Source organism: Pseudopodoces humilis, chromosome 1 (assembly GCF_049639895.1).
Source record: "Pseudopodoces humilis isolate 2021_Gansu_Grassland_sample_001 chromosome 1, ASM4963989v1, whole genome shotgun sequence".
NCBI classification, from domain to species: domain Eukaryota; kingdom Metazoa; phylum Chordata; class Aves; order Passeriformes; family Paridae; genus Pseudopodoces; species Pseudopodoces humilis.
In genome coordinates this window covers 94,967,895-94,995,368 of record NC_142200.1, presented here as the reverse complement: position 1 = coordinate 94,995,368, position 27,474 = coordinate 94,967,895, and the positions used below count along the sequence as shown (strand labels likewise).

The 27,474-nt window shown below is 39.8% G+C and overlaps 1 protein-coding gene across 2 annotated transcripts in view; it reads left to right on the top strand.

Moving 5' to 3' along the window:
* Nucleotides 1-3,698: 3,698 nt before the first annotated feature.
* TGFBR1 (transforming growth factor beta receptor 1) overlaps nt 3,699-27,474 on the top strand; it is a 34,107-nt gene continuing 10,331 nt past the window's right edge. Inside the window, exons 1-6 of one of the 2 annotated variants that reach the window (XM_014254536.2) lie at nt 3,699-3,810; nt 10,935-11,186; nt 11,575-11,796; nt 17,738-17,968; nt 23,651-23,818; nt 24,330-24,486. In XM_014254536.2, coding sequence (XP_014110011.2) covers nt 3,723-3,810; nt 10,935-11,186; nt 11,575-11,796; nt 17,738-17,968; nt 23,651-23,818; nt 24,330-24,486 — 1,118 coding nt within the window. In that variant the 5' untranslated portion in view covers nt 3,699-3,722. Of the gene's footprint in view, nt 3,811-10,934; nt 11,187-11,553; nt 11,797-17,737; nt 17,969-23,650; nt 23,819-24,329; nt 24,487-27,474 lie in introns of both variants that reach the window. The other variant, XM_014254535.2, reaches the window with a different exon arrangement.

Sequence of the window (27,474 nt, the reverse complement as noted above, 5' to 3'; positions counted from 1 at the left end):
TTTAAATTGCAGATATTCCCTATACAATAACCTGATTTACTCAGTCTAAAAAGCAAGGATTTTTCAAATCTGTCCAATCAATTTGATGCTTTAAACAAAACTCATAAATCCAGATCATTTGGGTTTTCTGTGTCATCTTGCTTTGTGTTCTACCTTGCATTAAAAATAACGATGACTTCTGTTGCATAGTTCTATAATTGGAATATAATTATGTCATAGATTCATTATTTTATTAGAAAAATGAGGCTAGGCAAAATGGGGGGTTTGCCTGTTCCTCTAAATTTATGTCCACTGATGACATTATTTCCATTCTCAATAAGCACTGAGGATTGAAGTAGACAAGGAGTGTTTTTAAGGATTCCTTTACAGTAAATACTGAAAAATTATATTTAATTCATCCAGTTAAAATGTCATAACCATGCATTGTCATGCATTGTTTTCTATTGAACTTGGCAAATTTGTACAGTGAAACTGTTTTTTCATGCAATTTTGGCAGGCAAAGGCCAAGCAATTATTGTAATTTTGAAGAATCTGTGATCACAGAATAGTTATTTTATTCTTAAACTAAATGTCCCTTTACAGAAAGGCATATCTTGGAAACTGTTTTACTGACTGCGTCATTGTCTGACTTAGCCTCGCTTGACTAATTAGCATGTTTAAGGATGAAGATAACTAGATGCAGGCATCAATATCTCTTTTTTTTTTTTTCTTGATTGGCATTCAATTTGTTTGCAGACACAGGGAGGAACCAATGATTTAAATCTTTTCAAGCCATCATTTTTATTTTGTAATTTTTATTTAACTGCTCCATTTTGTATAGCAAAAACAAAGGCAGATTTCATTATTACCAAACAGGACATGAAACATGAATTACTTTGCATCTCAACCAGTGACTCTAAGCACCTCTCCCACAGCCCTCCTAAAGATACCAGGTACTGCCCAGGTGAGCAAACCCCCTGCTGCACCAAAAGCAGTTAAAATCTCATAAGAAGGAAGGGGAAGACCTAAATGTTGGAAAGGGGGAATTGTCGGCAGAAGTAAAAGTGGAAGAAAGATGATGGAAAAACCCCAGGATGAATCTTACAGTGATAAGGGGGAAGCTAATGGGGGAAGGTGCCAACAAGAACAAGACACAAATGTCTACCAGAGCCCATTGAATATCAAGAGTCTGTACCATAATTAGAAGTTCTTAGACCCCACCTTAATCAAGACCAGAAGCTGCAGCCCTAAGAATCTGGACACGTAGAATCATAGCAAGAAAAGGGGAGATTCTGGACATGTAGAACCCATTTCAGTAGCTTTGCTTCTGGCCCATGTTTACTCTGGCTTTTAAATCTAGCGTACACAAGATCAGAGAGAGGTACCCAGTGATCAGGACAGGGGATGACATAATTTTAGGTATTTCTTCTGTAGTGGTCTTTACCTCATGCATGATACAAAAGAAGAGTGAGGCCTGGTAAAAAAAATATTTCCTTTGTAGTGGCACTACTTGGAAGTGACCTGAATCCATCTTAGCTGGTGAGTTGCTACCTGTAAGTTATTGGTTTGTTTTAATTTTTCTGTGTCTGTCAGCCAAATGTCATTCAGGATGTTAATTCAAAATGTTCCCCATAGGGCTGAACTTGGAGCCCTGTAAAAAAATCCTTCACCATGCTCTGCTTACTGCTCCTTGCCTTCCTTCAGAGCTATAGTTTGTGACCCATCCTTCACTGAATCACTAGGCTGGAAGAGACCTTTAAGATCATTGAGCCCATCCCTAAACTCAGGAAATCTGTGATGGGGAAATGAATAGTGGAATTTTTTTCCTCCTGAGCATATAACTTTCTTAATTTATAGTTTCAATACTCTATATGAATTTAAAAGGTGTCTCAGGATTTGAGCAATTTAACTGAGTGCTTCAGTGTTTCTTTCTAATGCTAATATATTTATTTGAGGGTTAGCCCTCTAAGTATTTCTATGTATGGATAAGTAAGAACATGTTTGCCTGGTGTTGTCAGCTTCAGTAGTTCATTACAGCATGAATCTATATCAAATCCAGACATTTGGTTCAACATCTGTCATGAAGTGCATGTCATTAAAATGTTATTTTGTGAGAGAAAATATAACTAGGATGTGTTTATGTATGACACTGATCGCTGTTCAGAGAGAAAGGGAAAGAGAACGAATTCATAAATATTTACCTCACTTTGATCTATTATATTATCAAGATTCTTATCCAGGTGAAGTGTACTGTAGGAGAAACAAGATTTTTTTTATAGAAGCAGCGTTGGCTGAACAAGTGCTAGTAAAAGAAGGCAGGAGATCAGAGTGCCCTGGCAGTGCATGTGGTGCTGGGGAGGGTGGAGGGTGCTGTCCTGGACACTGTCAGCTGGCTGGGGAGGCACCATCTGGCAGAGACAGTGCAAGGGGCTCGCAAGAGCGACTGCAAGTAACGTGGAAAAACACCTGTGATTTCGTGACTTGGCCTATGATGGGAGGGTCACACAGAAGGCAAAACAAGCAGCAAAGGGAGTATATAAGAGCATGTGCTGAGAGACTCTGAGCTGATTCAGGATCTGGACACAACAGTCAGATATTGGAGCTGGGGGTGGGTGGATTCCCGGAGCAAGCAGGTAACTGCTGGGAGAGTGGATACCTGATCCCAAGAGGGAAGAGGAGAGCCTCTCCTCCTGCTCTGCCACCCATGCAAAGCTAATAAAGCTGTGGATAGAAACAATAACCTCAGTCACGGTCATTTTCTTCGCGAGGTGCATCCTAGTTGCCCCAGGTTTTAAGATTCAAGGCGTACCTCAGACGCGTTTCTGGACTGAGCGAGTTCCGATTCAAACGAGTCCGATTCCCAGTCAGCCCCGAGGTTACATGCAGACTGTGCAATAAGCTGGCAGCTACACCTGGCGCCAGGCACCGCTCTTCCCTAGCACGGGGACAAAGCCTGTGTGCTCAGCGCTGCGGGCTCCCGCTGCTGCGGAAGGGCAAGCCCTCCGCTGCGGGATGGCGGAGCGGCCGCAGCGCTGGCCGCGGGAATGCCGGCCTGTCCCGTGCCCCCGGCAGCCGGCATGTGCGCGGGGAAGGAGCGGGAGCGCGGGCCAGGAGCTGCCGCTGCCCCGCGGGGACCGGCCCGGGGCTCCGCACGCTCCCCCTGCCCACCCGCAGCGCCTCCCGAGAGGAGCAATTCCTCAGCTACTGCTCTTTTCCTCCTCTCCCGAGGCAACGCGAGCGCTGCCCACATGCACCCGCACCTGCCCTCCAGCGGCGCCGGTGTCCCCGGGGCTCCGCACCGCAGTGCTGCCTGTCCCTCCCTGCCGCTGGCAGCGCCTCAGCCGCTCGCCCGAGCGCTCTCGCAGCGCCCGGACGTAGGGAAGCTCCAAGCCCACCACCCGAGGCCCCTCGGGCCCCGCGCCGAAGGGAAGAAGCGGCCGCTCTCCCGCCGGGCCAGCGGGTCCCGCCCCGCCGGGAGGGGGCGCCGCCGCCCCGCCCCGCGGCCGCGCGGGGCGCGCCCCGCTCCCGCCGCCTGTTGTTGTCGGGGCTCCCGCGGCCGCCGGGGGGCGGGGCCGGGGCGCGGCGACCAATCAGGCGGCGCCGCCGCCGTCGCGTCGGTGGCATTCGCGGCCAGAGCGGGCCGGGAGGGCGCACGCACCGCGAGCGCCGCGCCGGTCCCCGGGCGGGCGGAGCGGGCGCGCGCCGCGAGGCGGATCCCGGCTCCGGGGAGTTGGGGCCGGGACATGGCGGCGCCCGCTCGGCGGCCGCGGCGAAGTCCCTGGGCGCTCCTGTGCCTGGCTGCGGCCGCTCTGCTTTGCCCCGCGGCGGGCGGTGAGTGTGCGCGGGTCCGGGGGCCGCGGGAGCGGAGGGAGGCAGCGGGCGCGGCGCCGGCGCCCGGGCTGGGGGTGTGGGGGTGGGTGAGGAGAGCGGCGGGGGGCGGGGGGTCCCCGCCGGTTCCTTTCAACAACGTGGCGGAGGGGCCGGCTGGGGCGGAGTCACCTCCCCCCCACCCCCGGTGTCCGAGCCCGGCGGGGACCGCTCGGCCCTTTGTTGGCCGAGAGCGGCGGCGGCTCTCTCCGCAGAAGGGGCGCCGGCGAGGGCTCCCCTCGGCCCCGCCGTTAATTCCTCGCCCCCGCCGAGCAGCGCTTCGGGCGGTGTCTGCCCGGGCTAACTTTGTCCGCCCGGGTGGGTGCGTGTGGCCGTGGCCCGAGAAGGCTACTTAGCTGCCGCTGGCGGAGCTCCCCCGTCCATCCGTCCGCCACTCCCGGGAGCCCCTGAGAGCCCCGCGGCTCCCGGGCGGGGTGCGCCGGCAGCGGCAGCCCCCGGGCCGCCGCAGGGCGCCCGTAGCGGTGCCCGGGAGGAGCGGCCCGTGCGGAGACGTGTTGAATGTCCCACGTCGCGGAGGTGGCGAGGGGCTGCCCCCGCTCTGCTGCACGCCGCTGCACCGTCTGCCCCTGTCGCGGTGGTGCGGGGACAGGTGAACTTTCGGTCCAACGCGCCTTCCCTTGCGTGCTCGGCGAGGACTGAGATGTGTGGAAATTAAATATTTAGGTGAATGTTGTACAGCGAAATGGTTTTGTTCCTCCAGCCTTCTGTAACTGTGCTTTCTTGCGAGAGAGATTTGATATCGGAGCTGTGCTGTTACAGAGCTAATGCATGGAACAGGAGTGCTTAACAGCATTCATAAACGCAAGATTTGGGTAGTTTTCTTTTTTCCTTTTTTTTTTTATTATTATATATACATATTGTCCTGTGGTTAGCAGTTTGGGACGTATGGCCTAATGGGATATACTGGTATTACCCTACCCGAACTGATGAGGGCTTCAGTTTCATCTATGCTAAGTTATATGGTGAAATCTGCATTTTATAATTAGTTCCCTTCTTAAGCTCTCTTGTAGTTATATTGTGAATTGCTTTGGGTTTTAAAGAGGAAGTGGAGAAGCACCATAACTTCTTCAGTTACAGCTTTGAGACATCTTTCAGTCTGGAGCTATACCATGCTGTTCATAATTCAATCTAAAATGGTACTTGTGCTAAAAAAAAAAAAAAAGTTGCTTAAGGCACAACTTGCTATACTAAAATGTAGTGTTAATCACCCATAATCTTACTGAAGTCAATGCAAGATCTCTGATGTTGAAACAGTGAAATAAGCTACCCATGGATTGTTCTTGTGTTCTCAAAAAGGTGTGCAGCAGGCTTTAATAATTTAAAGCTTTATTACGTAATGCATTCAATTTAGATGTTGAAGGAAATTTTAGCTCAATTTGAGCTTTGAACTTTTTCCCTTTTAATGCCTCCCATCAATCAACAGTTTTCCCTCAATCTATGACATTAAATTAAGGTTTAAAAGCTTTGTGTGAAAGCAAGGCAACAGACTTCCCTACAAAACCTTATGGGAGAAAGTGGTGGCATGCTACCTTTTGTTTAAAAAAAGATAAATCCTCTCAGTTCAGTGGAATGGGGAGGAATCTAGGGTTCCTGATCCATAACTCATCCAGAGGGCCTGGTACAGGTGAGGCAGTTAATTTGCCTTAACACTGTGGTCTAAGTTGATTAAGTAGTTGAAGGTGTGATTTGGCTAGTGGTACTTGGAGTTCTTATTGTGGGTTGACAGAAGTTGGACATTTTCATTTTCAGGATTGCCTCTGCTGGGGCTGTTCTGCAGTATGCTGATGTTACTGTGTGGGTGAGTTGTCTTGCAATGTAGTTTATACAGAGGTCAGGCATGTAATGAATACCAGCAGCTAGCTGAACAGTCAAACAGCCTTAATTTTTAAGACAGAATCTGAAAATAAGCTTTCTGGTTTTCGATGTGTAGGCCCATAGTCTTTAGTCTTCCAAAGTTCTGGGAAGTCATCACTTGGAAACTCTTGTATTCAGACAATTGCTTCTAACTACAAATAAAGATAGCATGGTAGAATGAATTTAGAAGTACAAGTAAAGATCTTTGTTTTCATAATGCTTGTAAAATTATTATATGGGCTTTTAATTTTAGCTTTCTTCAGTTAGTTTGGGTTTGTTTTTTTAAAAATCATATTCTTCTACCAAAGATAGCAGAAGTAAATTGTTACTGTATCATGCTCTAAGAGGCATGAACATATCTCTGAGTAGTGTTTTGGATAGAGGGCAAAAAACTACGAGTGCCATTTGGCATCTACATTGCAGAAAATATAACAGCACTTTTTTGAAGTTGGGATTTTACACAAGGTTTTATCACTACTTGCAAGTTGCGGGCTGGGCCATAATAAAGTAGTTTCTCTGTTTTCTTGAGTGCATTACTTTGTTTGACAAGATCTGTTTGCAGTGGAAGTTTTGCTTAATGAAGATGGATGAAATATATATGAAAGTTTTCCTGAAAACTTGATACCCAATACTGTTAATTTACAATAGCAAAACTTAATTAGTGCCTGAGTGAGAAGAATGTGTTAGTAAAGGTCACGAACTATTGTGGTTTTGAAAACTGTACCTCTGTCCCAGATATTTTAAGACCTGAACCTTTATGTACCTTGAGCTAAAAGAGCTCAGAGATGAGTCAGGTGTATTGTTTGAGGTGTTCATCTGAATTACAGACTCAGAAGTTGACGTTTGCACTGTTATGTATTATACTTTTTTCCCCTTTGGCAAGTTTTATAGAACAGGGAAAAAAAAACTACCAGTGAGAGTTACAGTCCTCTTGCACACATCCCTAAAAATCTGTTACTGTCTCTTGCACATCATTGCCTTGCTCTTTCATCCCTTGGACCTCTGAACTAAGAATTGTGATTGCTCTTCTGATGAAGTTCTACTTTCTGGTGAAATTTTTGTTTCAAAATTTGTATTTTCACTGGAGGAGGAGTTAAAATACCACAAAAGAAGTGATTTCTTCAGCAAAATGCTTTTGGAAGGCTGAGACTATTTGTCTTGTTTTAAATTTGTAAAGCAAAGGTATATTATTAAATAAAGTATTAATAATGTGAAATTGTTAATTGCTTGTAATAAGATGTGAGTTTGAGGTTTTTTTAGACCACCTCACTGGTTTTATCTTCTGTACTGCTGCTTGTTACCATCCTTTGGAAGACAGTGTCTCAACTTACAATTTACAGCTTAAAATTCTTTGGCCGAAGGTGGTGTTCTGTACTTAACTGTCTGGTTGAAGTAGTGATGCAGGATGTAAACAAATGTTCCATAGTGATTCATAGGGTTTAATGTAACTAAAAACCCAGTCTTTCTGCCATTTTCTTTCTTTAGAAAGACAGCAGATACAAAAAAGACTATTTCAGAAGGTAACAGTCTGGTTTTGATACAGTCTTGTAAAAGATAAGTAGCTAGAGTGTACTTAATTTTCTGTTCACATTTTGCATATTGTATTAATATCTAAGCTCCTGGGAGCCAGCTAATTTTGAGTCTTGTCAAGCTGCAATAATTTCAGGGTTTCATTTGTGCTGCCAGCTTGCTTTACTCTCACAGGGAACTTTCCAGGCTGCAACATTCATGCAAGAGAGACTTGGTAAAGGAAAGGCAGAACTGTCAAACTCAGAGTCTGAGCAATTACACAAGTAATGATATTCAACATAAGAAGTTAATCTTGTGGTATGAGATATGAGAGATCCGCTGTTGGTAACTTGTATGATATGATAATGTCATAATGCACACACTCCCACTTTCACAACAGCGTTGTCTCACTGTTTCTTTTGTGGTAGGCAGTCACAAAAAGCAGGAATGACTGTGTAGAATGATAATGGTGCAGTGACAAAATGCAATGCACATGGGACTACACTGCTGTGTTGACCCAATTTCTGCTCTTGGCTATGTCCCTGATTGTCTGTATGACTTTCAGTGCATTTGTTTAGCTGTTTGTCCTGTCATTTCCCCAGTCTTGTATCACTTAAAACAGACATGAATTTTCTTTAGTTGATGGTGGAGCTTCATGGTAGTGGTTCCATCCAAAAACTTCTGTAATAATTTTTTTTAAAAAAAATAATTCTGTCGTGGACAGATTTGACTGAAAGTTAGGGTTTTTTCTGTTCTTCAGCAGGCTTGAAAGTGCTTTTTGTGGTAGTAGATTTAAACAGTGTTCACCAAGTGCATTGAAATGCATTTTACCTGAAAGGTTACTGGCCCTGGAGGATCAGCTTAGATCAGAGTTGTCAATTTCTGTTATCAATCCATAGTAGGAATGTATGTATTCATTAAAGTGAGCTTGGAGATCTGCTTGGTTTATGTCTGAGTTTTTAAAATTACTGTAACACTTCTTTGAGAGGAACTGAGACTACTTGGACAAAAAGCAAAAAATTCCACCTCCAAGAGGACAACAGTATGGGGGATTTTTTTAATTATTTTTTTTTTATATCAGTTATAAGTGAAAACACTTCCTTGTAGGAATGAAGTGATACAACTACAGTTGTTCAATGGCATCTTCTCATGCTGATGTTAAATCTCATCTATGATGTGTTAATGTAGTTGTAGTTTATGCTCTTTATGCACAGAGAGAATGAGACGTGGTTAAGGAAATTCTGAGTCCATATTGTCACCTCCTGGTTTGGATTGTTGCTGAAGATGCTGAATTAGTTTTCCGGTTTGTAAAACATGGAAATTCTACTGTTACCTGCTCAGGTTGGGAGGCATGAAGAACTGTTAAGCGGCCAGAGTAGGAAGGGGGCTGAAGCATTTTTAACGAGGTTTTTTGAAGTGTATCCACTAGAGAGCAGCAAAAACCTGTATTCCTAGAGGCTTTGCCATTCAGCTGGTTAGACATTGTTTTCCCGTCTTATGGGAGGGTGAGAGCAGCTTCAGAAGGAAGCGGTGATTTATTTGCACCGAAGAAATCATTCCGTTGTGTGTGACAGTGAGTTGTATCTTGGCAGGAGACAAGAAAATAGTGGCATCAAGCCAGAACGAAAGTGTAAATTTTATCAAATTGCACTAAGTGGAAATTCTGTAGCAAAAGAGAGGTGGGAACGAAGTGAAACAAAATGCTTCATTTAATCATGGGTGGAACAGTGTGTCTCTACAGCTTCACAAGACCAGGAAGATGAATAAGAGTAACAAGTGCAACCCAAATGTAATTTTTCACTTCAGGTAACTTGGCCTCTGCACAGTGACTCAATGTAAATATATCTCGCGGAATATGTCTCTTGCTGTAGGCATTCAGATTCAGATATGTAGTTGTGATGAGCCACAATTACTGTTTAAATAGAAAAAAGTCATGGATGAAGCAAGTGAGATAAAGGCGTGCTCACTTTAAAAGTTGAAAGAAATAGTGTGTGTAAATATTTTAGGAAGTTAATGGTTTGGATAGATTAAAAAATAATTTATTCAGGCATAAATTACCAGAGGGACAGCAACATGAAAATCAATGTTAAATTTTGTTGTAGTTAAACTTTGAATAAGATTTTTCTTACTTCCCTTATGAGACAGGAAAAGATGTGCAAAAATCTTTCAAGACTTACCTTCCTGAGTGCCAGTTTTCATTTCATCTACCTTCTAATTATTTTTTTCAATAATCTTCATAGTAAAAAACAATTTTGTAATCCCATTTGTAGACTTTTCTTTGTCCCTTTTTCTGACTGGTGTGTGTGCTGGTGAATCTCTCTGAAAAAGGGTTATCTTTCTATAACGGGCCCTAAGAATTTGATAAAATCTCTCCAGTAACAGTAGAAGATAATTGGCAATGACTTGGTTTGATTCAAAATTGTGGGGAAAGGGAGTGTTTTAAGATAATGTTTCTCAGGATTCAAACTTTGAGATGACATACGTATATATTTGACATCAGATTGCCATTTATTTAAATCCATGATATCCAGTGACAGAGAGGGGTGTAAAATCCAAGGCAATCCATATTAAACTCTTGATTTTAAGTGAAACACCAGATTTCAGATTTTGGGAACCATTTGATTGTGAGCTGATAGTTTTCATCCTTTTGGTGTGAGCTTTTGTATGTAGCCTTGAAAAAGACTTTTTATGGCTCAGGACATTTTTTAGTGCTTTGATCATAAATGTTTAAGTCATCTGGTTTTTTGTGAGTGTGTTTGTTTGGTTTTGGTGTTTGTTTTTTTTAAATTTGACTTAAGATTCTATATTTTAATGTTTCTGTGTGCATGTACAAAAGTTCTAGGCCAGCTTTTGCTCTCTGCAGTTTAACATGTGGACTCAAGATGTATTGATACTTCTATTGTTGCTCCTGCACCATTTTCTGCATGGTTTTCGTGCCGCAAATATTGGAAGGAGTGCAGAAAGAAAGTAGTAGTCTTCCTTCTCAAAGGACTTCTGCAATGGAAAGAATGAAACCTGATCACCTTGGGGTGATTAGCCTGTCATTCCTGCTTCCCTCCCCATGCCCTCTCCTTTTCTATTGCAGTTGATAGCTTTAGTAAATCACCACCCTGAGTAATGCAAGATAGCATTTTCCTGTGGCTTCATAAATAACAAGTTTAAACCATATTCTTCTTCTGTGAAGGGATCATGCAGGGTTTGGTTTTTAATGAGGATTAAGCTGATATTTGCCCTTTTGGCACAAAATGGAAACCATCAAGTAATGCATAACATATTAATCTTGGGTAACCAACAGCATCCGATTTGTCACTTACTCAAGTAATACATGTGGTTATTTTTGGAAAAAATGGCATTATTTGTATTTGGTTTGAAAATAGCGGACTTGCATGCAGTGTCTAGATCTTTTGTAGGAAATGCTGTAGTGGTGCTTCTTTAGCTGGAAGAACAGCTAGGATTTTAGCCTTTTTAATACTTTATTGTGTAAGAAGAGATTACTTCAGATCTAAGTTTGTTCTGCTCATCTCCTAATTTTTTTGTCCCCCTAAAAAGCCTTGTAGTGTTATTTTTTCACGTATCTGTTCTGTGTTTATGTAACCAAAAGGGCATCCTAGTGTTTTGAATTTATATTTCTTTAGTCATTCAAATTGTTTCTCAGCTCAGAACATGTACCCATACTAACATTAATGTTTTTTTTCTCAATACAGAATTAGAGTGCTACTGCCAGCTATGTACAAAAGACAACTTTACGTGTGTGACAGATGGAGTATGTTTTGCCTCAGTAACACGAACTGCAGACAAAATAATGCGCAATAGTATGTGTATAGCAGAAATTGATCTGATTCCCCAAGACAGACCATTTATTTGCTCCCCCTCCACCAGAGATGGAGTCCATACTGTGTCTTATTGCTGTAACACACCTCTCTGCAATAAAATAGAACTTCCAATTCCAACACCAGGTAAGGGGGTTGGGATTTTTGCTCTTTTGTTTGTTTGATTATTTTTTTAATTTTTTAAAACAAAATTCAGTGAGAGTGGAAGTTGTAGATAAATTTGAAGGCCTAAAGTACACCTTAGATTCTGGTAAGACAAGAGTTATAATCTTCTGGATAGGGATGTTGGGGCAGTTTTGAAGACTTAAATGAAAAATGTAAATAAGCACATTTCTTTTGTCCTTTGTAGTACTTACTTTGATACTCAAAATGTTACTATGTGAAAGTTTTAACAAATGCTTTAAAATAATTTGAATATTACTGTGGTATACCGCAAGTTTAGTAGAATAAAAGGAAATTAGGTTTTACCATTTTTTTATATTTTAACTCTCAGTCCCTACTCCTGGAAAACCAGCTTCTAACCTAGGACCTGTGGAACTGGCTGCTGTCATTGCTGGACCTGTCTGCTTTGTCTGCATTTCACTGATGTTGATTCTGTACCTTTGTCATAATCGTACTGTAATTCATCATCGTGTGCCAAGCGAAGAAGACCCTTCATTGGATCGTCCCTTTATATCAGAAGGAACCACTTTAAAGGATTTAATTTATGATATGACAACTTCAGGTTCTGGGTCAGGTAATGTGGCATTTCTGGTAGTAATTACTGTGTGCTTAAGAGCCTTGTAAGACATCTATTTTTTATTTTTTTTTTAATATTGTCACATCTGTTTAAACTTAAATTAACTGGATAAAATACTAGAAAAACAACTTCTGTGTACATTCAGTCAACATCAGTGAAGATACAGTGTAAGAAAATAAGTGAAATAAAAGAAACACTGAATTGTTGCTGCTGTTCCTTACCATTCTCAAAGTAGCCTGATTTATATAAATTATATAATGCAGGGAATATCACAGTCATCTATTGTAAATATTTTGTGTTCTGTAAGGCTGTCATTTACCTTTTTGTTCTGTACAGCCTATCTAAACAACCATCTATGTTTTTTAGATAATTTTGTGAAAGGAATTTTTTAGCTTTAAATTGAAATTTAATTCTGAGTTAATATTTTGGCCAGTTCTTTTCTTATAGGAGATATTTTTCAGTTGCAAACAGCCATTTCTGTATATAGAATGGATGCAGTATGCAAACCATGTCTGAGGAATGTCTGTCCCTTGACTTTGTATTTTTTTGTTTTAATTCTGACTTGAAGAGGTGTTGCTCTAAGAAGATGAGGCATTAGTCTGTTCACTGCATATAGTCTCTATTGTAACTCTGACCCGTAATTGCTTATAGGATTATGGTGGTGTGTCATAGAAATGTGGCTTAATAGGTGTTGTTAGGGAATGATGTGCCAGGTAAATCACTGTATAAATTAATTGATATTTGGTCTGTGTTAAGGAGGGAGACATCAAATTCTGTACCACAACCTTTTACCAACCTTCTACTGTATAAAATGTAAATAATTTAATACTGAAAATTATTCCTACTACTTGCAAACATTTGTGTTGAAACATCCATGCCCTTTCATAGCACTTTCTACAAAGAAATACTGGTGTTTGATTCTCAACTGCAGTATCTTTTATTTTCCCAGAACTGGAAAAAGTCAAAACAACAAAACCCAAGCATCTAGGTTGTATTTCTTTTCCAAGGGCAGTAACTGGTAAAACTTTTATAGTCCATTGCTTTGTCAAATAAAATTATTGTAACATGTTGAACATGTTTAAAATCTAGATCAAAAATTCATTTTAGTCATATCCTCCCTAAAGAAGGTGAGCTTGCACTAGTTGTGTAGGTCATTATGTTTCAGCTGAGAAAGCTTTTGTGTGTCCAGTAAGATTTGATCCTGATAAGTTGTTCTCTGGTTAGAACTGGGGTTTAGTAATTTGTGTTTCTATCAATTTTCTCATTTACTAACAAGAGTAACTAAGTCAGATAATGAAAGTGATTAATAGAGCTTCCAATATATTGGGATAGAGCTTGATAAATGCAAATGCTGGAGTTAGGCCTCCAGTTATGTTTGTTCTAGGAGGGGTATGCAGTACTCAGGGATACAGATAATATGGAGGAGTTAGAGATTTACATATCTTGGAATGCAGAAAGATTAGATATATATAGTTACTACACTATTAGAAGTGTAAAACTCTTCACTTAATGTCTGCAGATCTAGACTTTTCCTAAGGAAGGCTGAAAAAAATTTCTAATTAATATTCAAACTTAGTTGTCAATTGATTTTTCATTCCTTATCAGGAATATTCCTTCATTTTTCTTCTGGCCTTCTTACCTGTGTTGATTCTGAAACCTCTCTTTTTTGTTTGAAAACTCTGGAAGTACTCCTTCAAAATAAGTTCTTGAAAAGCAGAAAATCCAAGTTAGAAGAAACTTGCGTTAGAAGAAACTTTGCAGCACATGAGTAGAAACTCCTGCCTCTTCCCTTTCCTATTTGCAAATTAGACTTTAAGTAAAAGGAGCATGCTAAGGAATTACTAAGCTTTCACAGCTGAATTCAGGGCGCTCAGGCTGGTCTAGACTCCCAGAGCGCCTGACCTACTATGGTATCTGAGCATTGGCTACTGGTGAATGCATCCAAGGAACAAAACCAACAAATGTGGTTAAATTTGACTTATCCCTAAGGAAGCCTCTTCACTAATTTGCTTTTATGCTTGAAAGGCTGTAAAACAAGGCTGAATGTTTCCTTAAAAGGGATCTTATGACTTCAGCTGCAGTGAGTTCCATGTTGTTGAGCTGTTCGTAAGACAAGTATTAGCCTTATTTAGTGTTCTCTACTTCACTTTGATTATGACAGTGGAACAGGAGATGCTTCAGGTACTTACTTTCTGTACTGTTGGCAGTGTGTGTATTTACAATGACTTGTATCACTTGGTCTCAAAATCAGTCAATCAATGACTACACAAATTCACAGTGCCCTAGCACTTGAATTGATAACTTTTGTGTGTCCTGAAGTATGCCTGCAGCATTTGCATCTCACTGAAATGTGTATTTTAATCCAGGTTTGGGTACAGCACATTTAAAGTTGAGAGGACTGTACCTTTATGGAATAAATTGGGGGTAGAGAAAAGGGTCTCCAAAGGGAGAAAAGTTAGAGCTGCTAGTTAAAACCTAGTGCTTTACCCTGTCAGAAACTGAACTGTCTGAAAGGAGTGGTGTTGAGACAAGATGTTGCCAAGACACAATGGAAATGTACAGAAAAGGCAAAATAATCCAGACCCAAGAGGCATAACTAAGGAATTGTTTAGTTTGGTAACCCAAAAGCCATGTTCTGCTCTTACATTCATGCTGAGAGACCAGAAGAGCTCATAGCAAAATAAAAAGGACTCTACCAATTTTCTTAATTCAGTATCTCTGATAAGTGTCCAAAACAGAGAAACAATCAGAACTCTAAAAATTAGCTTCCTATTCAGACCAAAAGGGAATAGGATTCATTTGCTGTAATGGTGAATAGTAAGCTGCTATTAATTATTCAGTCTTGACTTACGTTAGTATTGCCATGTTGTTCCATGACGAAAAAGACCTGAAAAAAGGATTTACTCCATGAAAGGAATTAATGGAACAGCTAAAATAGATCCTTCTGATGAAGCTACAGCTTCTAAGAGAAGGATTTCAAAGACTCTTGGAGCTGAGAACGATTTTCAGATCATGATGCAGATCTCTAAATATCAACTACATATTGTATAGACAGATGGGGACGCCCATCTGTTACTGTCTTAACTCACAAATGACGAAGTCACTTAGTTACAAGGGAGTAGGAAGAATTGCCTACAACAGGGGAGAAGCTTTGGATAGTATTGGTAGGCGACTTCCAGCAGGAACTTAAGCTGTTTAGAAATCTAAAGGGTCACAGAAATCAATGCAAAGTTGAGTCAGTTGAAGTGAATGTAATGTTCCTTAAAAACTATTTTGCAGTTCATAGAAGCTTGAAGGGAAGATGATTTTTCACAGTATATAGAATGTTTTGGGGTTTTTTTATTACTCAGCAGAGGAAATCTTCTGGGCAGAGACTTATGAACAAGAACAAAATTCTAGTATCTGCTTTGGTTGACTACCTGTAGTGCCCTAGAACTTAATTCCTGAAATACCCACTTCAGTTACAAACTCCTTATGCATTGGAAAGTCACTAAATTAATCACAGTACACTTAAGATATCTTTTCTTTTTTTGTTAGACTTTCAGAAGGCTTGAGGATACTTTATGATATAAGAAAACAGTGATGGTTTCAGAAATAAATTGGATGACCATGGCTAAATACAAGGTGTCAAACATGGAGCTGTTGTTGAATTTAATATGGGCTCAAATTTTCTTATTCTCCTATTTGGCAAACTGGCTATCATCTTTAACTGAAGGTGTACCCAAAAGCTTGGTGTACAGTTATGTGTGCAAGGCACGTGTGTATGCGAAAGGCTGAGGCTGTAGCTGTCTCCTGTGAGATGCTTTTCAGGCAGTCTGCTTTACAGCACAGCAGTTGCTCAAGTTCCTGGTGATACAGAGCTATGTTTCTTCTATAGCAAAATGAGGAAACTGCTCAGTTTCAACTGAAAATCTGTAATGAATTGCTGTGAATGCAAGATAAATAAGGATTCCAGTCTCCTGGAAGCAGCAGTAGTAAGAGAAAGATTAGTTTCAGACAAACGGAAACAAGTTGAATCTTGTAAATATTGTAGAAATAAATATAGAAGTAAGTGGATAGACCACAGTAGGGTTTTTATCCTACAGTGACGTTAATGTGATGAATGGGAGTTTGTAATGTGAAACTGAAATGCTTTCTGTCTAGAAGGTTTAGAGGCTAGTTATGTTTAGCAGATAGCTGATATCCTTGGACATATACATTTTAAACAAGGAGAGATGTCTATAAAAGGTGCAGCAAGTTGAGAGCAGTGCATCTGAAAGTGGGAATATATGAACAGTTTACTGATATAACTGTATGGCCTATCACCCATTTCAGGTACTTCAAATCATCTTGTATTTGACATTTGCTTGTAGATTTTGCTGTAGTGCATAAATTCTAAGGAAGAAACTTTCTCTGACCAATGAAGTTAAATTTTTCATTTTCAGGGTTGAGTTTGGTCCTGTGGTCGTTCTAATCTGGCCTTTTTGGCATATCAAATGTCTGTCCATAAAGAATGAAGGTTAGGCTTCACAGAAGAGCCTCTACAGTTTGGGCATGCAGCACAATTCACCTGAGGAGTATTAAAGTATAAGCTTTAACTTTCTCAGTAGAAATTACTACAGCACCTGACAATGATTAAATTGCTGGTATGGTGTACATTTTTTTCCTTCCTGTTTTCATGTAGGTATGTTGTCAGCACCAATCATGCAGAAAATTCCTGTAGGTCTAGAATTTTTGAGGAGTTCTTGTGAACACTGCAGTGTTTTAATTTGCTCTTCTCAGACTGAGACACAAGCATGGCAATGCTGCCAACCAGATAGATGTCCTTCTGGTGCTGCTGTTAGCAAAGAATGTCCAGAGGTGGACAAGAATTAATTATCTGAGCTATTAGTTGGGATTTATTTTCTATAACATAAGGAAATGCAGATGTTCTGTCAGCTATTGGAGGAGTGATTACAGAATAATAGATTACTTTGTAAAGTGTTTGGTTTAAGTGAAATAATCCTATACCAAAAGAGCTTATCGTAAGCAGATAACCTGGCTGATGCTTTCATCCTGCAGTGTAGTATCAGTGTGGTGTCCATTGACAAGCCCTGCAGTTACAGCAGGAAAGATTTAAAATAAGCAAAAAACCCAGCCTGGTTGCAGGATGCCAGTGCAGCTTATTGTAAGTAATAAAAATTACTGAAGCGTACTGAAGAGGTGCTCTGTGTTGAAAACATGTAAATGTTCCAAAGCTATAAAACGTTCATGAACTACATTTTTCTCAATTATAATTACAGTGAGATGCACAAGAATGGCCTGTAAAGCAGGAAGTTTGCATTACAAGGATGTTTTCCTATTTTACAGTGACTCAAGATTACTACTAAGAGGCTATTGGCACACTTGGGCATGAGTGTGGATTTTCAGCAGTCAGTGATGCTGATAAGTGTGGTTTAACTAAGTTAGAAATGGACTATCTAGTGATAAGCCAAGTAAGTTAGTTAGTAGCAAAAGTGCTCTTAGACTGCTTTGCCAGGAAAGTCATGGGCAGATCCTTTTTCCAAAAATAAAGGAAAAACTCACATTCATCACTAACAAGCAACCAAAAAAATCCCTAAACCTGGTCCTGACTGCCTCATTATTACTGCTTCTTTTTTTTCATTTAAATGAAACTTTATGGATCAGCAAGTGGCAACATTCCTAACTGAAAGGAAGTTTGTGTTGTGCTTTTAACAGCCATAGAAGTAGTTTGTAGCATAATCTCCTTGAGTACTTGTTAAGTTGGCATTTTAAGGGTGAAGGCAGAATCTTGCCTATGTGCTTGCTAGCAGTTCTCAACAAGCACTTAAAAATCCTAGGGAGCATGTGCATTATAAGAGAAATACCCTAACAGAAATGGTATCTCATATTCAGTATGTGGAATAAGTGCTAATTCTGTAGAGTGATATTTAAGGTTAATGTAAAATCTTCTTTTTAGGTTTACCTTTACTTGTGCAAAGAACAATTGCAAGAACTATAGTACTTCAAGAGAGCATTGGTAAGGGTCGCTTTGGAGAAGTCTGGCGGGGGAAGTGGAGAGGAGAAGAAGTTGCTGTGAAGATCTTCTCTTCAAGAGAGGAACGGTCATGGTTTCGAGAAGCAGAAATCTATCAGACGGTTATGCTACGCCATGAAAACATTCTTGGATTTATAGCTGCAGACAACAAAGGTTGGTGACACTACGAATTCATTTTGCTGATTTGCACCTGGTCAGAATAGATAGTACATGAAGGGGAAAAAAAAGTTGTGAGGATCCACTTAAGAGTAGCAAAAAATAGTTTTGTTACTGAAGCAGTTCAGGGTTTGGCATGCTTTTCATAGGTTTAATTAAAAAGTACATTGTCTTTTTCTTTTTCTGAAGAATTGTATTGCTTAAATTTGTTTAAAATGCTTTGGTATCAAAAAGGAGATGCTTTATCCTGTGAGCCCACACATCTGCTGAATACTTGTACCTGTCATTACCTCATAGCCTAATAATATAGACGTGTGGGCCTGAAAGAGATCATGTCTAATCCTGTTGTCCTGATATAAAGTAGGAGGTAGCGGATTTGTTCTTAAGGCTGAGTTATGAGATGTTATTCTTTTAGAAGTCTGGTTAGAAAATATAGTGCAAAAATTGAATTAATGATTTGTTTCCAGTGGTAAGCTCTCCTGATAAGCCTTTAATCATCCAGTAAGAGGAACCTTTGATTTGTTGTGATTTTGGTCAGATTAAAGTTTCTTGGATTTTCCTGCAATTCCAGTAAAGATGCAAGAATCTGAAAAAAAAAAGTTTTTAATTTCTTTCATTAAGGGGAGCTCAAGTATTAAGATGCTGTTCCATTCAGTTATTTTTCATCTGAAATTGCATCTTTCACCACAAATGGCATTTGACTTTTGTGAAGAAGGCATTAACAGAAAATTGTCAAATTAGGGAGGAGTCAATAATTTATACACATGCTGAATTTTTAAAAGGCTCTCAGTTTTGTGGGAAATTCCTAAATGGTTTTAGGAGTTTAGGTTTAGTGAGGGTCAAGTTGTGTAAAATTCTTTTTAATTACCATTAGATGAATTTCAAGTTCCTATATAAATCTGTAGAATTGGGATAGAATCCAAGAGATTGTGCGGAACACCCCTCCAGAAATGGGTTGTCTAAGTTAACTTGCTCCTAACAGATGTTTGTGCAACTTCTTATCATCCAAGAGCTTGCAGATCAACACCATACCAGGCAACTTTTTCCAGCAGCTTCATATGCCTATCCTTAGAAACTGTCTTATTTTCATGCCTAGAACTGTATTTGATATTACCAGCACCTGTGAGAGCTGGAGTTTGCTCTGGTTGGCCATGGGGAGTATCTGGAGCCTAGGTTTAAAATTAGATCCAGCTGCATTAAAGCCATAAATGAAGAGCCAGCTCTGCAGAAGCTTTAGCTTCTATTTAAGAGCATAAAGGATATATTGCAAGGATATATTAGTTGTAACTTTCACAAAATCCATCTGTGGTTAAGTATACTGGTGTCTCATTTTGCTTGAAGCTTCCAGGTAGTTTGTCCCAAAAATACATTTGACTGCTGTGAAGAGGAGGTATGAGACAGGTTTCCTAAATGGGTGGGTTTTAAAAATTTCTTGCTTGCTGATTTGTGTTCCAGATGCTATAGCATTTGACTTGGTCATCTTTAGTTTCCTTGTAATATAATATAATGTGGTATGAAATTGTTCTTTCTGTTTTTCTGTTAATATGCTTTACATACAAAGAATAAATCCTTAACTGATAGGTCATGGCATTATTTGAGGTTTTAAGCCTTCAGGGTAAGGCTCTTCTACTTTGAGAACTAGTTGGTGTCTGGTTTTTGAAAAATGGATAATGTGTTTTGAAAATGCCACTATTCATGACTGTGTCTGAGCAGATGTAGAAATCTGTGTTACTTTTAAACCATCAGTGCAGACTTAATTCCTAGTATAACCTTTTTTATTCTCTTCAGTGAGGAAGTATGCACACACTGTTCACTCCCTGGGCTAAGAATTCAGTCCTGAATATTGAAGAGGGTTAATACTTGAGTTCTTGTTTAGAATACTTCAGGCCACCTGTATCCCATTAAACAGGAGATCATAAAGGAACCATTATGGAGATAGTCATCCCAGTTTAGCAGGTGCAGTATCATGGTGCTCTGAAAGGAGGTGGTGTATCACAACATGGCATTAGAGACCAATGGCTTAAGAACACCTAAGTGTTCCAGTGGCTTAAGGAACAGTCCTTCATTGTAGATGCTGGTGCTAACTCATAAATGTTTATGTAGTGCCAGGTGCAAAATTACGTATTTGCTCACGACAGTAATATCTGTGGAGGGTTTGCATCCATTTCTCTGTAGAGAATACTACATATAGAACAATACTCTTGAATGTATTTAGGAGTTAACACCACCTAGCTGGAATGCACAAATCATTAGACTGCAAGAATCTGTGTGTCTGAGGTACTGCAGAGATACAGGAGTGGTAGTAATTTTAAAATTAATGAAGGACTAGTAAAAGAGCTGTAGAACCAATGCCTTCTGCTGCTGCTGCTGAAGGCATTAATAATGTCTTTCCTCTTACCACAAATGCAGTTTTTCACAACTGCTGAGGAACATCTTCCTGGCTATTTACTGTAAAATTGGAAGGGATTATTTTGGGTAGGAGGGTGTGTGTTTAGATTAGAGCTTGTGACTGAACCGCTTTTCTACTACACTGTTCAGAAGCCCATGTGCCTTAATGGCACATTCTATCCTTCTGCTTCCCCAGACCTGTATCATGTTCAGAAGGCTACAGGAGCTGGTCCAACCTGTCTGCTTCCCATCCTATAATCTACTGGGAAATAGGTGCTGCATTTAAGGCAGCTTGAGGTCTGAGAAGCAATGAATGATTTTAAACTGCAGTTGTGGTCTGCCTGACAAGCACTTTTGTGTTCTGGGTGGCTCTTTGCATAGCAAGTATGTGCTAACTTGCAAATACAGCTAGGTCAGGGAAGTTACTTTCAGGGCCATGTGTTGTCTTGTTTTAAACCATCTAAACACAGTTTGTTTTGTGCATGTTTTGTTACCAGTTACTTCAAGGTAAACTGTATCAGAGACTACTTATCTGTACTATTCTAGTAACAAAAGAGTAGTGTCAGCAACTGCAGTTTACAGTACTAAAGGTTTCTCTGCAGTAGCTGGCTGTAATCATAGCTGTCTGTAGGCAAATTAAAATAAGGTGAGGTCTTGCACTGCACACTTACAGATAACTTTATGCACTAAAATACCTTGGCTTCTCCATTCCTTCCCCTTAACTGAAAGCTGCACTTCACTATATGATAGTTTGGTTCAGTCAGAGTACCTTTCATGGTAATTAGATCCCCAAAAGTGATGTTAAACAATATGCTGCAAAGAAATGAGCAGAATTCCTGCCTCTTGAGAAGTAATATTTCAGCCATTTATCCTTTTTTAAGTTCTGGGTTTAGCCTAAGAAGAAGGAATCTGCACAGCTCAAGTGCTTTTCATTGTTTAGTCAAATGACTGTGTCAATGTGATAGAGTCAAGCTGTTATGCTAAGAAGACACCAGTCATGCCCTAGTCACTGACAAAAGTGCCGTCTCCCTGAATATCTCATTTCTAAGAGATTTCTAGTTGTAGATCCCATCTGAGTATTATATTTTCATTGCTTTTTCCTGGTTTTTTTTCCCTAATATTACACTATCTGTGTGCTGAAAAAGGCTAAATCTCTGCTTTGGAACACTTTGCGACATAACACCACACAAAAAAAATGGTGTTTTGTTGGTGTTGATGAGGAAAAAAAAAAAAAAAATTCACTTAAGTGATTCCAGTCAATTGAATTTTAATTGAAACTTCATTATATACTTGATATAGCAATTGTATAAATTCCTTTTTTCACGAGTCAGCTCTACTGAGATGGATTTTGCTTGAATATCAGTAATGTGTTTCCCAAACTGTAATCTGTCTGCTGATAACAAATCTGAAAGCTTCTTTTCTCATAATTTCAATATTTTTTGTAGTTAAAAAATAAAATCTTTTACTTCTGAATAATCTTGGTGGTATAAAATACTTTCAAGTCTCTTGAAATACCTGAAATAACAATAATTAATCTCTTAAATATATTTCCAATAACACATGTAATTTTTTTTTTTTAATATTCTGAAATCATTTGAGATTCTTGATCATTGTGTGTATGTAAACTAAATTAGATTACCTAATCATGGAAAGCTGGGCTACTGTATGTAATGGCTATTCAGTGTAGTTACTTTTTCCTGCCTGATGATGCAAATCCTGTGATGGAAAGTTTCATGGCAGATGCTGTTTACTGTGCAGCCAAAAATACTCAGGGTCAGGTTAATTATTACTTGGTAATAATCAACTACTGTCAACAGATTAAGAAGACTTACATTTATCCTAACGTTCTACTTGGAGTGCTGAACAAATGTATAGCTTGTCAAATATGGCAAGGCAAGGAAAACATAGTAGGTCTCTTCTGATAGCTGGACACTGGACCTATTGCTTCATTTCAGCTTGCCTGTAATTAATATTATTCATGTAGATTTGGATATAGCATTGTCTCTTCTTAAAATCTGGTTGAATGGGCACAAATATAGCATGTAATAGGGAAGAAGCATGGTTTCTCAGACTAGATGGTAAGCAAAGCTTATATTTCTTATTTGGAAGGAAGGTAGAGCTTGAATATTAAAACTTGCAGGTGATACACAAGGTAAAACTGAATAGAAGGGTTTGTAACCAGCAACATATTCCCCTCTTAGGAGGAAATGTAGTGTTAAAAAGGGAGAAGCTTTATGCAAAGGCACCGTAGTCTTGAATCAAAGCTGTGATAGTTCTTCAGAAACTGACATCTTTTATAGAGCTGTTAAAACACAATAGGTCTGGTAGACTAATTAAAATTAGTTTTATTTCCCTCCTTACAGGTGTCTAGTACAGATACCTGCTAAGGTATCCCACTCCTAAGAAACAGGAGAAGAAATTAAATACAGGACCAAGCAATGAGTGTGTATGATGTTAATGCCCAGGAGAGGATTATTTCAGGCAATGTGGGATCATAACTAATGAGCCAGTAGAGTAAAACTGAGTGAAGAAAATATTCTCATGTGATATGGTTAGTTTACTTGGAACTTGTGCAACTCTTTGGAGCTCTCTGGCTATGTGTATTTAAGAGCATCTTTTCTGTGCCTGTGAACTCATACCTGTTTCTAATGGTTCTCTAAGACTGGTTTAGTGAAGGCAATACTGTTGGATTGATTCTACAGAGACCATAATTCTCTTTGGAAAAAGTCACATTTATAATACAATGCGGAGTTCTAGGAATTTGTGCTTGGATATTGCCAAGTAGTAAGAGATGCAGCAGTTCTAACTAAAAAATAATTGAAGATTTTTTCAAAAAAATCTTTCCTTTCCTTATTCCTTAGGCATCCATTTAGTGGACATAAGACTCTTTCTGCAGCTGTAGTAGCATTTTACCAGTCTTGTACAGGTTGGAGTATGTGACTGATTTTTTTAATTTTTTTTGCATGTTTAAACAGCTTAATTGAGACTATTCTGTAAATGTAGCAAGCTACAGTTCTGTTTCCTTTGTGGAAACTGTTTGAACTGATATTAGTCTTTTTCCTACTCTGAAGTAATTGGAGGCCTTTTAATTTTGGTGGATTATTTTATTTTTTCTAAAAAGAGGCATTTAAGTGTTACAGGAAGAGTCTTAGAGTCTAATAGTAAGTCTAATTTACAGAGGTTACTTGCAGACTGTAATTTGTACTTCAAGTATTGTATAAAAGTGGAACATACTGTTCATTTGTTGTTTGTGTGTGTATGTGTGGTACTCATGCCAGTTTTATTTTGCAGACAATGGTACTTGGACTCAGCTGTGGCTAGTGTCAGACTATCATGAGCATGGATCACTCTTTGATTACCTGAACAGGTATACAGTAACAGTGGAAGGAATGATAAAGTTAGCTTTGTCCACTGCCAGCGGTCTTGCTCATCTGCACATGGAAATTGTTGGCACACAAGGTAATCTTTCAATTACTTTGCTTTTCATGTGGATAAAACTGGTTGGTTTTTTTGGGGTTTTTTTAATGACACATAAGTAGCTCATTCTACTCCGGGATGATTTCCAAGTTAATAGGACTTCTTAATTTGAAAGGCTTTTTGCCTTCCTTTCTCTGGTGTTGTGATGCAACAGTCCTTCCTACAAAAAACGATGTTAAAAGGCACCAAGTCATGGTGCATGTAGCATCTTCTTAACTTGGAGTTGATACAAAGTTTGAGGAGGATGTGTGTGCAATAAATACTTGCAGGAAGAGGGAAAGGAGCAAGAGTGGTGTAATACAGTAAACACCAAAGGCGCTTTCCTAGACAGCTGGACAACCTACAATGAATGATTTCAGGAGGTACCCTGGTGCACATAAAGTGTCAGAAATGGAAGGAATTCTGTACCTTCAAATAAAGTTTTGTACCAGGCTTAGAATGAAAGCAGGTTGGTTTGGGGTTTTTCTACAGCTTCTATTTTTTTCCCTTACAGGCAAACCAGCGATTGCCCACAGAGATTTAAAATCAAAAAACATATTGGTGAAAAAGAATGGAACGTGCTGCATTGCAGACCTGGGACTGGCGGTTAGGCACGATTCGGCTACAGACACAATTGACATTGCCCCAAATCACAGAGTGGGAACAAAAAGGTAAAATCATTTTTGCAATGTGTCAGGCAACTTTTGTAATAATATGCTTTGGTTTTTCATGTCCCATATAAATTTGTGTTGGTAGAAGTATAAGCAGCAGGAAAATGTAATGGTAGATAGAGTTCTTAGGCATTTCCTTGCCAGTTGGTATTTTAGCTAGATGGTAGGTGCTTAAAAAGCACGTTCAATGTTGGCATGTGTAAAATACTGCAAACTTGCTAAGTATTGTAGGGCACAAATATGGATTAGAACAAGAGACTTGATGACTGATGATTTTACAGACTTCAGTGCTCTTTCTTTCTTCTCCTTGCCCTGTGTTGCATGGAAATGTTACTTGCAGCCCAATCAGGAGTTATTGACAGGATTATTGACAGTGACAGTAAAAGCTGTGGTTTCACTGTGAAGCCTGTGTGGTAGAACATAAAAGATGCAGAGTCTTGGACACGGGCTGTCTTGGAATCACATTTTTGAGAGAAATGCAAGAAGTTAAAGCAGTCATCTTTGTCATCTAATGCATAAATAGAATCTTAAGTGGATGAGTCAATATAGTCTCTCTTAAAAGCTTTCTCTGAATTTGGAAATACAGGTTTTTCTTGCCCTCAGAAGAATTCAGAGCTGTTTAACTCAGCACAAGTGCAATAAAACTTACTGTCAGTAATTTATCATCAGTGAACCTTCAGGCAATAATAACTGGAAGCTATAAATAAATTTCCCTTAGTAATTCATGCAGCTATACAGCATACAGAGATAGCACTAATTGAACCACAGCAAGCATTCTGGATGTGGGCAACTTTTCTTTCTTATGCCGATAGGTTCAGTGCTATGTCAAACTGGAGTTTGGACACTGCTCATAGAGAGATGTGTGACAGCCAAGCCCATGTAGCTTAGCAGTGTTGGAGAAAATTGTGTTGTTGTCCGGTCTTCAGTTTATATGTCAAAAATACTTTAATATCATTTTAGTAAGCAATATTGTGGGGTGGGGGGTTGATTGGGGTTTTACAGTGAACTAGGATGCTCCTTGGGCTGTGTCTTTTCGGAAGGGAAAAAAAACCTTAAATATTATTTTAAGGCTCAATTAACTACAGCTTTCAGAATATGTACTGAAAATTTGTTTTACTGACACATACATTGCTGAAGTTATTTTGTGCTAAAGCTTTGCTGTACTAGTCCTTTGCCAATTTTAAAAATACCACACAAATGGTCAGATAAGAGTTATTTTCTGAACTACTCCACAATTATAAGGTACTGAGTATTATTTCTTCTCAAAGTCTCCAGTAAACAGGAGGCTTACTTAGAAATTTGTCTTTGCAAATTTAACTGTGTGCAGGGCACACATGCCATGTGTGATTTTGATTTTTCTACTACACCTACGTGCAAAGAAAAATGATGTACAAATCAGTTACTTTCTTTAGTCTAGTCATTGTAGAAAGCATCCTTTCAGCTGTGTTTGCAGATCCCACTTCCCAGATCTTTTCTTGCATAGGCATTATTAAATTGCTTGTTAATCTGCCTTAGACTTCTTCACAAGGATAAAGCTGTAGAAACCCTTGCTTGCTGCAGTGGGCAGCAGGAGGACTAAATCTGTTTCCCCTTGTAAAGACATCAGTTATTTCTATCTCTCTGAAAATTGTTCATTCTTGTAAGAGGCTTAGACCCTTCTTCTTCCTCTTGTTCATTCTTAGATAAGTAACTGCACCTCTGATTAATTTTTCATAGTACAGTTCAAGTCTTACCTGTTCAGTGACAGTTTTAACTCCCACTGATTGCCACTGCTGGTACCTCTTCTGCACATGGAAGCTCTGTGTACAAGTTCAGGGAGATTTGATGAACTCTGTGTTTTTCTAATGATTGATGTAAAAATGTATGTCTAGGGAGCAAGCAGACTTACTCCTGTGTGAGTGATCAAGGTGCTGAGTCAAACTGATGATCCCTCTTTCTGACTGAATTTTCTGACTTTATTTCTTTTCTGTTCAGAGGCTTAGCTTTACCAGAGGGGTGAACTTTGTGTGCTTTCACAGCTCAGCCTGCAACATAAAGCAGGGAACATGAGCTTTAAACTGAGAAGGAAATAGAATCCCTCTCTCACTCCCTGAGGCAAGTAAAAAAAATCCTCATTCTCCTTCTAGTTTTTTTTTGAGATGTGTGGCCCAGCTGTTACTTTCGATAGTTCAAGTAGTTGTACTTTAAAAGAAGTTTGGCAGCAAATTCTTACCATGGCTGAACTTCTCTGAAGTTTACCTAAACAAATTATGGGCAGAATTGTACCTTTGTCCTAGTTTAGGGCAAATGAGGAAGGAAAACTCCAAATGGGGATTTCCCCAGGGAAATGCCCCCTCCCCACCAACTGGTCTGGGAAAAGAAAAAAAAAATTCCTTGGAGGGAAGTGGAAAAAGCTGTTTATTTAACAGAAATTGAATAATATTAAATAACAAAACCTCTTGCTGTTCGATGGGATGGCAAATCTAGGAGGAAAAAAAGTCCTTTTCATGTGGTGTAGCTCGGCTCGCTCAGGTTCTTATCAGTCCCTCCGGCGCTGGAAAGTGCCGAGGCCCAGGCCCCAGTGGGCCACAGGCGTGAGCTCCCGGGGTTTGGCTGGGTGTTCAGTCCAGAGCAGGCTTACACAGATCCAAGAAAAAAAGGGAAAAAAGAAAAAAAACAAAGGTCCAGGGAACTCCTCTGCCTCAGCTAGCTAAAACTAACTAAAAGCCAGAGAGAGGCTCTGTCCCGCTGTCTGTCCATGCTGCAGACACCACAGTCCAGGAGCAGGATGTGTGGGAGTGATGTTTTTCCTTAACACAAACTGCGCGCTTCTTCTTCCCCCTCTCTTGCTCTCAAGGCCAGTCTTAAAGGTGCAGAACTTAATATATAACATAAACCAGACGACTGGGGATACCAGTATCATAAAGTCACCCCAGGACAACCTTATAGAGTATAGGCTTGATGAAGAGAAACGCCACACATGTGTAGAGGTCTGTTTGATGACATGAA